Raw genomic sequence first — 12,708 nt, 5'->3', positions numbered from 1 at the left:
ATGGGGCTTTTCTCCAGGGACAAAAAGAAGCCAGTTTCTAATATTCCCAAGTGGTACAAATATCCAAACTCTTTCCACTTGTCTTTTATATAAATTCATCTCTTTTGCTAAAATGCTTCAGAGGGTAGCATTGGCTGCATTTTCAGTGGCATACATTGTGATTCATCACATTCGCAGTAATGAAGCAAAGGAGAGCATATATTTGTTATATACCTGGCAGTGACATTTGATGCACCTCCTCGCAGAGTAAAATAAACTTGTAGCAATAATCTAAACTTTTCTGTGAGAAACTTCATGCTTCCATCTTCCTCCTTTTCTCCTCTAAAATCTGGTGACTTTCCACTTAGGTTTCAACAAATTCCCTTCAGCTATCAATTGCCAGGGTACATTGATCAGAGGAGACTGCTGAAGAACAGTGTGATGTAAGCCTTCCACTTAGGGGCTTAGGAATAAGTCTAGTGTTTCTTGCCAAGACACAAAGACAGGTCTCAACTACGGTACGCAGGATGTCTCAGATTAGGAGGAAAAAAAGAGTGCTAGGAGAATCTGATGCACTGCAAAACTGACTCCATTTGCAATCTTCAACAGGTCTGAGATAAAACACCATTGTGCTGTGAAAGCTAACACAAATGACTAAAGTATGCTCTGTGGGGGGGAACAGCATGTTTGTATCCTGGACCTATGGGATGTTGATTACCCTATCCAAATTCTTTAAGGGATTCTGCAAAGTGTGGCTCACCATCAGTGAAGCAGTCCAGTCCAAATGTAATATTGTCAACAGCAATGTCAGCTTGGGAATTCCAGCCCCAGGTTGCCAGCAGTTGCAGGTGAAACCTTTGCAATAAGACAGAAGTTTTAGAGAAGACAGACAAAGGGGCAGGGGAGAAAAACCCTTAAAATGAAATGTCCCTTCATCATCCAATCATGATAATCACCATTTAGAACATTTTCTCCAGACAATCCAAGCTAAGCAGCCAAAAGGACTTGCTAGAAATCTCTTAGCCACACGTCAGCAGTTAGTAAGGACCAGCCAACATTCATATAATACCACTTTTCATGGGGAAGAATAAAAGCCCTGCTTCCCCTGCCATGTGCACACATATATAGAAACACAAGCTGCCATCCTTCACAAATATTCATACACAGACAATTGTTCTTGTTCAACCCCTAACAGTAGTAAGGGAATTACATGCACAAAAACATAGTGAAAAAGAATCCTCTCCTTTCTATCCCCAAGAAGATGGTCAAAATAAAAACTGAACATAACAGCAACATCCTAAAAGATATGCATCTTGGACCTGATTCTCAGCCAATGTAAATAAGTGGAACAACAGGGTAGCACAAATTTATTTTAGCTGAAGGTCAGGCCATTTTAAATTTTAGCCATAACTCCCTGAAATGTTCGCTTTCTGGGCTGTCTCATTTTTTTCCAGCATGACCAGGTGTTAGCTACTTATCTGGGGGGTCCGTCACATCTCATGTGCGTTGCCACATTCTGAATTCACAAGGAGAAAAGGAAATGGGCTGAAGGGTGTCTTTTTAATGGATAGGACTGAACTGTTTTTGATTTAACTTCAGAAATAAACAGATGTCTGATGGCCAGTCCATTTAGACCTTATTAAAAGCATACGGAGAGGACCTCTACTGCTGTCACTGGTGAAACTCAATCATGATTTATGGGAGATCAAGCACTGACTTGCCTAACATATTAATCATTCAGCCTAGGAGCACACTTGTCCCAAATTAGTGGCAATAAAGTATGTATGTATATTCCACCCACCAGCCAAATGCTGGTCCATATCCACAGCTGATGTAACAGGGCATAGCTGCTTTAAAATCCTTAGGGATAAGCTGCTTTTATCCCAACTCAAGAATGGTTCCTTATGCTTAAATGAAAGAGTTCACACCTACAGGATTTGGGCCTTCTGGGAGTAAGTGTTGCTGCAGCAAATGCAAATCCAGGGTCCCTTGGATCACTCTTTTCTTTCAGCTATGGGATTACTAGAGGAATTTGCCACTGGAGCCCCTTCCTACAGAAACCTGCCTCCTTATTAGCAGATTTAGCAACACTTCTGCATTTTCAGGCCTTGTATATAACTCCACTGACACAAAACAGCACTTCCTCTGGCCACGTGATGGAAGATGAAATCATAGCAGTAGGAGGTCAGGATTAGGACACTTCTAGGATCCACACAACCAATACAGTACCACAGTCTACCTCTTAATTAGAGACCCACATGTCAGTGTATCCTTGGTCAGATCAATCTATTGTGCTTGGTCCATAGAGCTAGACTGGGAGGAGGGTCATAGCACTGCACTACAAGGTAGATTTCTGCTCCAGCTGTGTACAAGTGGGAGCTTGGGGAATGACCCTCTCCAGCACAGGAGAACAGACATCTCATAACCTCTGGGCTCTGTATTGCCTCCCCTTCCTTGTAACTTCAGAAAGAGGAGAGGAATTTGCCTTTTGAACCCTCTGCTGTGCAGCCAGAAGTGTTTTCAGTGTTCCTGTTCATTGAGTTCATTTTGCAAACACTAACATATTACACTCTCCAGCTCTCTGCTCTCTGGTCTTCTGCCTTCCTGATTTTCTTCTGATAGAGCCTGTTTTCCCTGTGTATGTGAATTAAGTGAGTGAATTTGCCAGTTGACCACCAAAAGCAGTTTTCCAAGTAGCTAGATGCCCAACTGGGAGAGTGATCAGCTAACTGTGTAATTCGTCTTCCATCTCCCCTCAGTTAAGAAATAAATACACTAGAGGAAGCTCTTGCCTTTATCCTCTACATGACCTCCTCCTTCTACTTGCCAAGGCTTCTCTACTTCTGGCTTCACCAACACATAAATGTCCTGCTACACCAGCTATGTGGGTTGCAGTTCTCATCTTCTCCTTCTCCCAACCATTCTGCTACTGACTATCATCCCTTCAAGAAACACAGAAAAAAAAATTGCCCTTTCATCCTTTCTCAGGGACAAAAAGAGAAGGACAGTAAGACCCTGAAGAGTCAGAATATGGGAGAGTGGCATGCCAGGCCAAACTCTGTGCTAAAAATTTCCCTAAGTACAGCATTGCTGGAGCTTGCATTACAGGGGAAAGCTGGCAGCACCTGCAAATATACAGAAAAGTCATTCACAGAGATTTATACCAAACTGTATTAAGTTTGTACAGTAATGTTCACAATAAGCCTTTGTTTACAGTTGCCTGCAACTTTGCCAAACTTGAACCAGTTTAGGCTGAACTTTCCTATTTTGGGTGATTTGGGCAGAATTTGTATAGCAACCAAATGTTTCACCAGTGTTGAGAATGAGGCAATGCGGGGATTCATCATTTTGACCATGCTGGAAAATGCTGACAGCTGTTTAAGTACTCTGTGCTGCCATGAATTGGAGTTGGGATCTGAAATTTGTGAGGAAGATAGTCTTATGGCAGGGACAAGCTTTTTGCCATCTCCATGAGAATTTATGCAAATTTTAATAAGATATCCTTGAAAATTTTAAATTCCTGACATTTCCACATGCTTGGAAGAACTTTTTAAATCCTACAAAGTCTCCTCTGCCCTGGATAGCCTCAAGCCTGGAGCTAAACAGTATTTTCCATGGCAGTACAGTTCTGACCTATGTCAGGTTCTGCTTCAGCTACATGAGGTGAGAGCAGAGAAATTGCCCTTCCGAATTTATGAATATATCTTTTGTTCCCCAGCCCTTCTTCCTTTTGCTGAACCCCAGGCAAACAGAAGAAGGAAGCTGCCTGAACTGAATCCAGAGCGCACAAGCTGGCATCTTGGAGAGGTTGAGGAGCTCCCCAGGGAATGTTACAGCAGGGGAGCTTGGATTTGGTGCACAAGGGTTTTAGACCCGAGATCTACTGAGAGAAACAAGTAGTCAACAGCAGGTAGGTAAGCTGGGAATAAACCTTGCCTGTAGATCTGGGATCACCTAAACAAAGGAGAGAACAAGAGATGATTAGGAGGAGTAAGAAATGGAAGTGCAGGGAAGGGAGATAGAGACAAACACAGAGACAAACTACCTGCTGAAAGAGAGACTGAAACAAAAAGCAGTGAGGAGTTCAGAAAGTGAGATTGGGACTCGAAGAGTGTAACACACAAAATGGGATCACAAATGGGAGCCTGGAGGAGAAGGAAGAGAGACCAAGTGTATGAAAATAAGGAAAGAAAGCACAGGGTATTACAGAAGCAGGTGAGGGAGTGCAGGAGGAGAGCATGGAAGGAACAAGACCAAAGTCTGGAACAGAGCCCAGAAGTCCTGGCAGAAGGAACATCAGGGTTTCCCTGCTCTGGGCAAATAGCTGCAACACCTTCCACCAAAGTGTGTGCTGTTTTAGTTTCTGTCATGGCCAGGGCAGCAGATGACAAGTTATTATTGCTGTCAGTTACTCTGCTAGCTCATATAGCAGACATCTGCTTGCTAGATGAAACAATTCCATCCAGCCTTACCCACAGTGACTGTCACTGTCATGCCACATGATAAATTATCCACTTTTTAAATTTGGAAATGACGTACAAAAAAGTTACATGAAAAGAAACAACTACTTGCAACAGACTGTCCTAATACACACATACAGGAGCTGCCTACTTCTTTCATTTTCTCTGTTGAGTGCTCAACTCTTTCAAACATAACATTATCTGAATAACAATTTTTTGCATGCAATGCTGGATAATATTTCTGAAGCCTCTTGCCATCCATTCTGTACTGCCACAGAAGATCCACTTCCCTTCAGATGCAAGGGCTGATACAGAAATCAGAGGCTTCAGGGAACAAACATAAGGGACCATTTTTCAGAGAGAGAGAAAATCTTAGGTATCTCCACAGAGCTCCTAGGACTCTGCTCTGGGATCCTAAACGGTTGGGCCCAGGTGGGAGTGCCTGGCAAAAAGAGCTGTTCTAGACAATTTCACTTTACATACTCACAACTAAACAGCTGATAATCCACAGGGCTCTAGACAAAGTGTCAGACAAGAATATCACATGCACTGTCAGCAAGCAGACTTGCCCTATCTTGAAGGAATGATTCATGGCAAAGGTGTGTATGGTGAACGTTTGATAATGCTCAGACCGAAGGTAACCATGAAATTAAACTAGCCAGAGAGTGGAGCAACATTCTCTCTCTCTGAATCTTATTGCCTTTTGGATGTGAATTGCTTTCACTTCCAGACCCAAATTCCTTGCCATTTACACGAAGATGCTGAGAACATTTAAAGTTAAAAGGAATTCCTCTGCACCTTCTAATCCATGAAGTTTCAAGACACAATTTACTGCAAATATTAGGCAGATTTTTTCCATTTATAATATTCACTAAATAGACTTTGAGGTTTGTTTTTTTGTTGTTGTTGTTAGAAGTGTCATGTGAGAGAGGCTCTCCTGAGGAAGAAGCAAAAAGCAGAATGGAGCAGTTGAAAAATCACTTCTGTGTTGCAAAAAAAACCCAGCTGCCACCACTGTTTACAGGGCTTGAGATCAACTGACACTAGGCAGGGGAGGAGAAATATCTGATTAAAAATCAATTCAGCTGAAATTCTTGGAATCTTCAATATTTGGCTTGTTTTAGGAAGCCAATATCATTCTGTATTTTCACATCCGAGATGGTGACACACACTTTTCTGCAAGGCTGATTTGGGCCACAGCCTTTTGCTGAGAACGTTGCGTCAGTGATGTGGCAATGAATGATCTCCAATTGCCCAGGCTGCACTGACATAGCCTGTAGCATAGACAGATGAACTGGCTAAACTGTGGTTTAACCACAATCATTTTATTTGACTCACATAGCTGGTTTTATTGTAGGACTACAAAGTGCAGCTTTGCTAGTATAGCCGTGTCCTTACTGGGAGCACTTTGCCATTCTGAGTATACTGGTTTTCTCCCACTGGCAAAATGTTTCTAGGGTAGACACTTGTTATTCCCAGTACCTAAACACTGAGCCTGCAAGCGCAGACACACACCATGGTCTTGTGCTGACCTTAGCTGGGTAGGTGCATGAAGATGTGCATATGTGAAACAAGGCTTCCTCAGCAAGCTGAATTGCTGTACTCCTGTAATTTTTTCATTAGAAATGGCACTTGAAGAAGGCAAGAATAAAAGCAATATTTCACAATAAAGACATTAACAGTTTACTAGATCTCCAGGAAAATCCCTGGATGCTGCCAGTGGGGGTCTCACCGGTTCTGGAGCACTGGCATTGGTAAAGTGACGAGAAACCAGTGATCACTCCAGCTCCCTGCTCTTTCCCACATTTGCAAGGTGGTTGGGGCTCCCTTTGTCTCTTCCCTGACAGAGAAGGAGATGGTACCATTGTAGCTGCCAAAAACATGCACTGAGAATTGAACCTGTAATAGAGGAAGAACAGAAAAAGGAGGATATCTTCTGATAAAAAGGGGGTGGCACCCTGGACTTCTCCCCTCCCTGGGGATCTGAGACACCAAACCTTTGATGCTGGGTCAGTCAGTTTAAGCATACATGCCACTAGTTCCCCCAGTGTTTGTGCATGGCTCATCACTGTTCCTAGTACAGAATTTTCTTGGTGGAGACCTGAACTGACATTCATGTTGGACAGCTGATCTCCAGGCACTAATGACTGCATCCATTGTGGCAGATGCCATCTGGGTGAGGGAGCGCCAGTTTCCTTTTTATGTCCTTCAGGAACAACAGGCAGTAAAGCAGGCTTTACTCAAGAACCTCTTTATCACTAAATGCTTCTGTTAGTCACACATTTTAGAAAAACAGTACCAAACATATTCCTTCTCAGTGTTCTCATCAGCTTAAAGATTCATGGGAAAGGGTTTGAACCACAGCTCAAATCTCTTAAGGTTTCCCACTGCAACCACCCAGGTCAATGCGTTACACTGATGTGGCTCAGTGTCTACGCAGGCACTCTATAGGGTACAAAAGCACTCCAAAGGCACCATTTTCCTAAGTGTTTTTGAGTGCAATATTATTTTTTATATATATATATATATTTAACTCCAGCATCCCAGACCTCCCCTTATTCTTTACAGAGATCTTGGCTGAAGGCAGGATACATAAACTTACGATGCCTAGCTGCCTTCACCACTTGAAATTTCAGAAGAATGTGAGCATAAGATGACATTCGTCTATTCCTGGAAAGTTTGATGCCCCATTAACTTCGTGCTCCTGTTCTCAGTGAAGCTCTCAGGTTTGTTAACTGCCACTAACCTACAGCAGAATTTAGGAACAAAAGTCTCAGCAGCAGGTATACTGAATGGATGAATAGCCTAGGTGGCCAACTTCCTTTCCTACAAACCAAGGTCATCCCATATAGTCCAGGTGCTGGGTACCCTTCAGAGGAATGGTCAGTACAGCTAGGCTGGGGAATTTACCCTCATCTGTGAGTAGATTTGGGGCTCCTCCTTTCTCTTACTAGGGTAGTTCCTCATGTCTCCTTTCTGGTGTTCAACACTCAGCTAGCTGGGCAGAATAGTCAGCTCTTCTGCTTTCCAGTGTTTTGTACAGCATGTAGAGGCACAGGGAGAATGGGCATGCAGAGAGTGCCCACAGCCTGAAGAACAGCTCCACAGAGATGCTAAGAGCAGAGTGATTTACCTGGTAGTCTTCAGTGGCAATACTGGCTGGCAAGCTGGTACTGTAAGCCTTGGCCATACCACTAGTCCGATTGCTGTCTGCTCGCAGGTAGAGGAAGTGTCCTGAGAGCAAAAAGTGAATCAGAAAAGACAAGACTCATGCTCATTCTGCCAACAAGAAATGTCTGTTGCTAGATGTTCACTTGCTGAACACATATATTGATTCATGAACACCTGATCACAGGAGAAATTTGTTACAGGAATCTGTTTTTTGTTTCCCTTTTCTATACTTTCTTGAAATAATTTAACATCCTTGTGCTGAAGTGCAATGTAAGGAGGAGGACATGGTGGAAACTACTTTAAGGCTTGACAGCAGATCTACCATTGAGGCAGTTAACTTGGATATAATAAATAGTGAAGGAAGGTGGATTTTAATAGCACAAAAGCCAGCATCCCAAACCCTTTCCTGAAACACGAGTGCACAAACCTCAGACATAACATCCAAATACAGGGGATCACAGCAATCTACAGTGAGCTTCCTCTTCAGCCATAATTCTTACACCATAAGCATCAAAAGTAAATCAATCAGACAAACTGTGGCCTGGAAGAGCTTCTCTGTAGTCTTTGTTCCCAGGAACAGTTTATACAAGTTCTCAAGACACAAAGAGGACACTCACATATGGACACCTTTCATTTCAACAGGGAACTGTGAGCCAAGACCCATCTGCGCTGAACATTTCTGACTTTAAGCCTGTACATCAAAGGGTTTAGCCTCTCTCTTTCTTATCTACCAAGCTAGCATTATGGGAATTGAATCTGACTATTGCAGTTTCCTATGGCACAAAATGTGCATGAACACTTGGTCACAGGATATACTTATGTGTGATGCTCTTTCTAACCTCTGAACCCACTGGCAGAGTCTGGCAGAGGTCTCCAAAAGATACATGCTTCTACAAGCTGCTTGGTTCTGTTGGGCAATTTCTACTTTGTGATGCAGCAGCTGTCATGCTGCTGCTGAAGCACTCTACAGTCTACAGCTCATAAGAGGAGCAGGAAGAGAAGAGGTATATATAGAGACAAGGAAATTCATAATATAATTCTTTTAAAAGTGAAGACAAATCCTAATGTCTTTCAATTTTGTGTTAACTTTGCTGCCAAATTTGTTCCATGTAAGGCTTCGACTCATGATCAAAAGTTAACTTTGTCTATGTTTAAAAATTGTTCTAGATAACACTGATACTAAAGTTGATTTGGCAATGGAGATGCCAAGAACTTTATATCAATTAAAAAAGCTAGGATTGAGGCTATTGTATATACACATATACACACAGTGAGAGAGAACTATGAGAAACCTACCTCCAGTGGCTTGCAAGGTAGACCCTATAAATAGGGCTTCTTGAATCATTTTGGTAAAGCCCCTAATAGACCAGGTGGATGCTGCAGTGCCATTCAGTGTCCAGCCACAAGGACCTTCTTCAAAAGAGCAATGTGAGCCCTCTGGGAGACTGTCTGCAAGGGACAACATGAAAAACTAAGGAAATAGAAGAAATCCAATTATGGAAGAAAACAAACAGTAGTAAAAGTCAAAACTCATTGTAGTTCCCTAAGTAACACAACTGACGCCACACAGTCTTTCAATGACAAAATATTATCAGGTCTCATTTATTTCCATGGAGTCACCATCAAAAAGTCAACACTATTTGCATCTGGAAATATTAGAGACCTTGCAGTTCTGTCCTGCTCTAGATACTGAAGAACACCTCCCACAGTCTCAAGAGTGGTAAATTACTGTCATACATTTGTAAAGGCCACTGCTGTATGTGAAATTGCAGACATCACAAGGGTTTCTATGTCCAGTTAAAAGGTTGACTATTGACAAACTGTTTTAGATCTTTGCCACTGTACTTGCAACAAAGCTAAAAGATGCTTCTTAGCACCACTTCTGCTTAATCAGGAGATTTTTCCATCATGATATGCAACGTGAGCTCAGAATTGGGATCTCAGAAGGACAGATTTATGACTGATCATGTTGGAGGTGGCACTAGAATGATGATCAGTGCCTTCACCTGCAGGCAGGTTCAGAAGGAATTCCTCAGCCAGCTGCAGATGTATAAACAAGGTTTTGCCTTTCTCTGAAACAGCAGTAAATATGAAAGGCAGGCCATTGAGCTCAGTACTGCAATATTTAAAAAAACCCAAAGCCCCAAATCTATATTATCCTATAGAGGGTGAATTTTCAAAGACAATCTTGATACCCAATTTACATACATAGGCTAAATTAATCCAGGAGGCAAAAAACTGAATTCATCTAGAGATGGAATCAATTTAACCTATTGTTCATTCTAAATTAATTCTCCTGATGGGATGAATATTCCCATGAAGTGGCATGTTACATACTCACCACACCTCACCCCTTCCTGTTCTTTGGCAGGGCAATCACTGATGAATTCACAGACTTGCAAGTGGCTGACACAGCCTCCAAGAAGGCAGGGGAAGGTGGAGCCTTTGTCATATATAGAAAGATCTTGGTTTTCTTTATCTAAAGGAAAAAAACAGAAGAAAGTCCAGAGGTGAGGTGACAGAATGTCTAAAGCAGGGTTTTGGATGGGATGAGTCTTCAGACTTCATGTGTATGACGACGTGTATTCTTGGGGTAGCAAGTGATCCTAACCTTGACTATTTACCATGAAGGTTTCTCTCCAGCATGAGGTTCCTGCAGATCGCCTCAGCTTTCATGGAGACCAAATTTATTGCCCATTTCTTTCTCTCACCCACTGTTCTCTGCTGCCTTTGTGCTGTCTTTATATAATCAGCTTTTTCTTGGCTAAGAACTCTACAGTTTCCTACCAGGGCATGCTCTTCAGTTCTGCACACGTGACTGTGCACCTATCAGGCAGCTAGGGCATGTTGCATGACACTCTGCTGCAGTAGGCAGAGACACCCCCTTAGCTCTGGTCCCAACAGACACATTGTTATGCCCTATTGAGAGTCAGGGATAACTAATACCTATGCTGCTGGCATATTTCTATCCTGGCTCTGTAGAATTGAGCCCATTAAGTGTGCTGCTTCCCCTGCAGGTTGGCTTACTGTGCAGGAACTTCACATATGCACCCTTATTAGCCTAGTCGGCTGTACTCCAGCAGCATTTGACTTTACTGCACAGGTACTCAGCAACTGGTTTGTACACAATTTATAAGTCTGATATTTCCTGAAATCATCACTCCTAATGGACCCAGCCTGTTCTGTGGATCTCTGTGTGTAGAGTGAACATGCTTAGGACTTCTAGACCTGAGCCCCATTAGCAGAGCTCTGCACAGAAGTTCCACTGGGACTGTTACTGCTCTTGAAAAAATGCACAAATTAAGTAACCAATTCCAGAAGGAAAAGAAAGGACATATGTGCAGAAATCCAGGTATGTGGTCTGAGATAGTATTTCTCCACGGCACTGTGTTGTGCTGCATACATGCTGCTTATTTAGGGACAGTTTGGGAGCAGTTAGTATAGCACTTCAAGCTGTATACAAGCCCTCAAAAACTATGTGACTGTCAAAAACATTGCATTAAAAATATACCATCTGTTAAAAAGATTAATGACTACAATAAAATTAAATCTCTAATATGATCAAAAATGGTCTCATGATACATTATAAAACAGCTCTGTGAAACCAGTACTCTCTTGGATATATTTACATTCTAAGCTTTTCTACACTGCCTGCAAAACAGAAGCAACAGCATTATATTAATGCATGAAAACCAGGAAGTGAAGATGATTATGTCTTTGACCTGCAGGCTGCCTGTGCCAACAGACTTCCAAGAAGTCTAAATGACATCAGCAGGGTTCTGCACAGGTAATGAGCACCATTTGCATGACATTGGCAACAGGGCCGTAAATACCAGGTGAAATTGAGCATTTCCAAGCTGAGCACTCAGTACTTTGGTGAAAATAATTACATTCTAATTACTCTCATTTTAGACAGAAGTTCTCAGCCTGGCAGTAACAAGCAGATCCCATAGAATACAGACCAAAGTTTCTTTTCTTTATAGATTTGGACCATGGAACCACAGTATAGAAAATGCTTTGGTGACACTGGGAAGGATTTTGTTATTACTTAAGAAAGAAAAATATTAAAATAATCTAGACAAATACTTTTCTCCATCCCTGTTGCTGGATGCGCTGTAAACTCTGTTGTTTTCTCATCCAAAAATTATGCAAAACAAATCTGAAAAGCAGAGTGGATTACTGATATCAATTTTATAATTCTGAACTTCAACCCTGCCTTCAGAGCACATGTGCATGTGTTTGCATACATAAAACACATGCAAATATGACCCTTGATAGGTAAAGCACTGCCAGAAACCCTGGAGATAATTCAACTATTATTTATCTCCCATCCAGCCTACTCCCAGATCACAGTCATCAATTTTGGTGACGATGATGCTCACTTTTTCGACTGCATTTGGTTGTTTGAAACCTGACTATATTGGAACATACCATGAAAGCAATTCCTGAGCTGCAAGGAGCCCACTGCCAGTAGTCCAGCCTCTTGTGCTCCACAGTTTGAATACAGCAAGGTGATTTTAAAAGGTCTTTCTATTCGGCCAACATGGGCCATCAGTGATTTCCATTTCATCCTAGAAGATAACAAAGAGCTATCAAACATGTGCAGAGCAAACTGGAGTCCATGGAGTCCCCGGGTTAAAGATTCTGCACTCTATCAAATAGAAGTGATAGCATTCCTACGGGGATAAGCTGAATCACAGAATCGCTGAGGTTGGAAGGGACCTCTGGAGATCATCTAGTCCAACCCCCCTGCTCAAGCAGGGTCACCTAGAGCACATTGCACAGGATCGCATCCAGGCGTGTTTTGAATATCTCCAGAGAAGAATGTAAACTCCAGCATAACAAACAGTTGTTCACAGAAAATAAGTGATGTTCAGCCTGACAAAGTTCATATTGAGTTTTCTCTGCAGCTGATCCTATTTCTGCTCCTGATGATGAAAACATCCAATCATTCCCAAGGATTCTCAAGTGAAAATAGTACTGAAATTATCACCAGTTTTGGACAACCTCCTCACTCCCAATATGTGCCTTCCACATATATAGGGGGGGTTGTAGGAAGGATAGGAACAGAGGAATCCCTGCTCTGAGCTATCTTCTG

The 12,708-nt window shown here is 42.2% G+C and overlaps 1 protein-coding gene across 1 annotated transcript in view; it reads right to left on the bottom strand.

Annotated features, from left to right (window-relative positions):
- The window catches only part of LTK (leukocyte receptor tyrosine kinase), a 58,628-nt gene that overhangs the window by 34,287 nt on the left and 11,633 nt on the right, over positions 1-12,708 (bottom strand). The window contains exons 5-10 of the mRNA XM_026091015.1: positions 12,042-12,181; positions 9,952-10,089; positions 8,907-9,059; positions 7,573-7,673; positions 6,172-6,338; positions 740-834 (exon numbers count right to left, since the gene is read on the bottom strand). Of these exons, the coding sequence (XP_025946800.1) occupies positions 740-834; positions 6,172-6,338; positions 7,573-7,673; positions 8,907-9,059; positions 9,952-10,089; positions 12,042-12,181 (794 nt within the window). The remainder of the gene's footprint in view (positions 1-739; positions 835-6,171; positions 6,339-7,572; positions 7,674-8,906; positions 9,060-9,951; positions 10,090-12,041; positions 12,182-12,708) is intronic.

Source organism: Apteryx rowi, unplaced genomic scaffold (assembly GCF_003343035.1).
Source record: "Apteryx rowi isolate R43461 unplaced genomic scaffold, aptRow1 scaffold_892, whole genome shotgun sequence".
Lineage (NCBI taxonomy): Eukaryota > Metazoa > Chordata > Aves > Apterygiformes > Apterygidae > Apteryx > Apteryx rowi.
The sequence above is the reverse complement of the archived record's forward strand: the minus strand, read 5'-3'. Positions and strand labels throughout refer to the sequence as shown.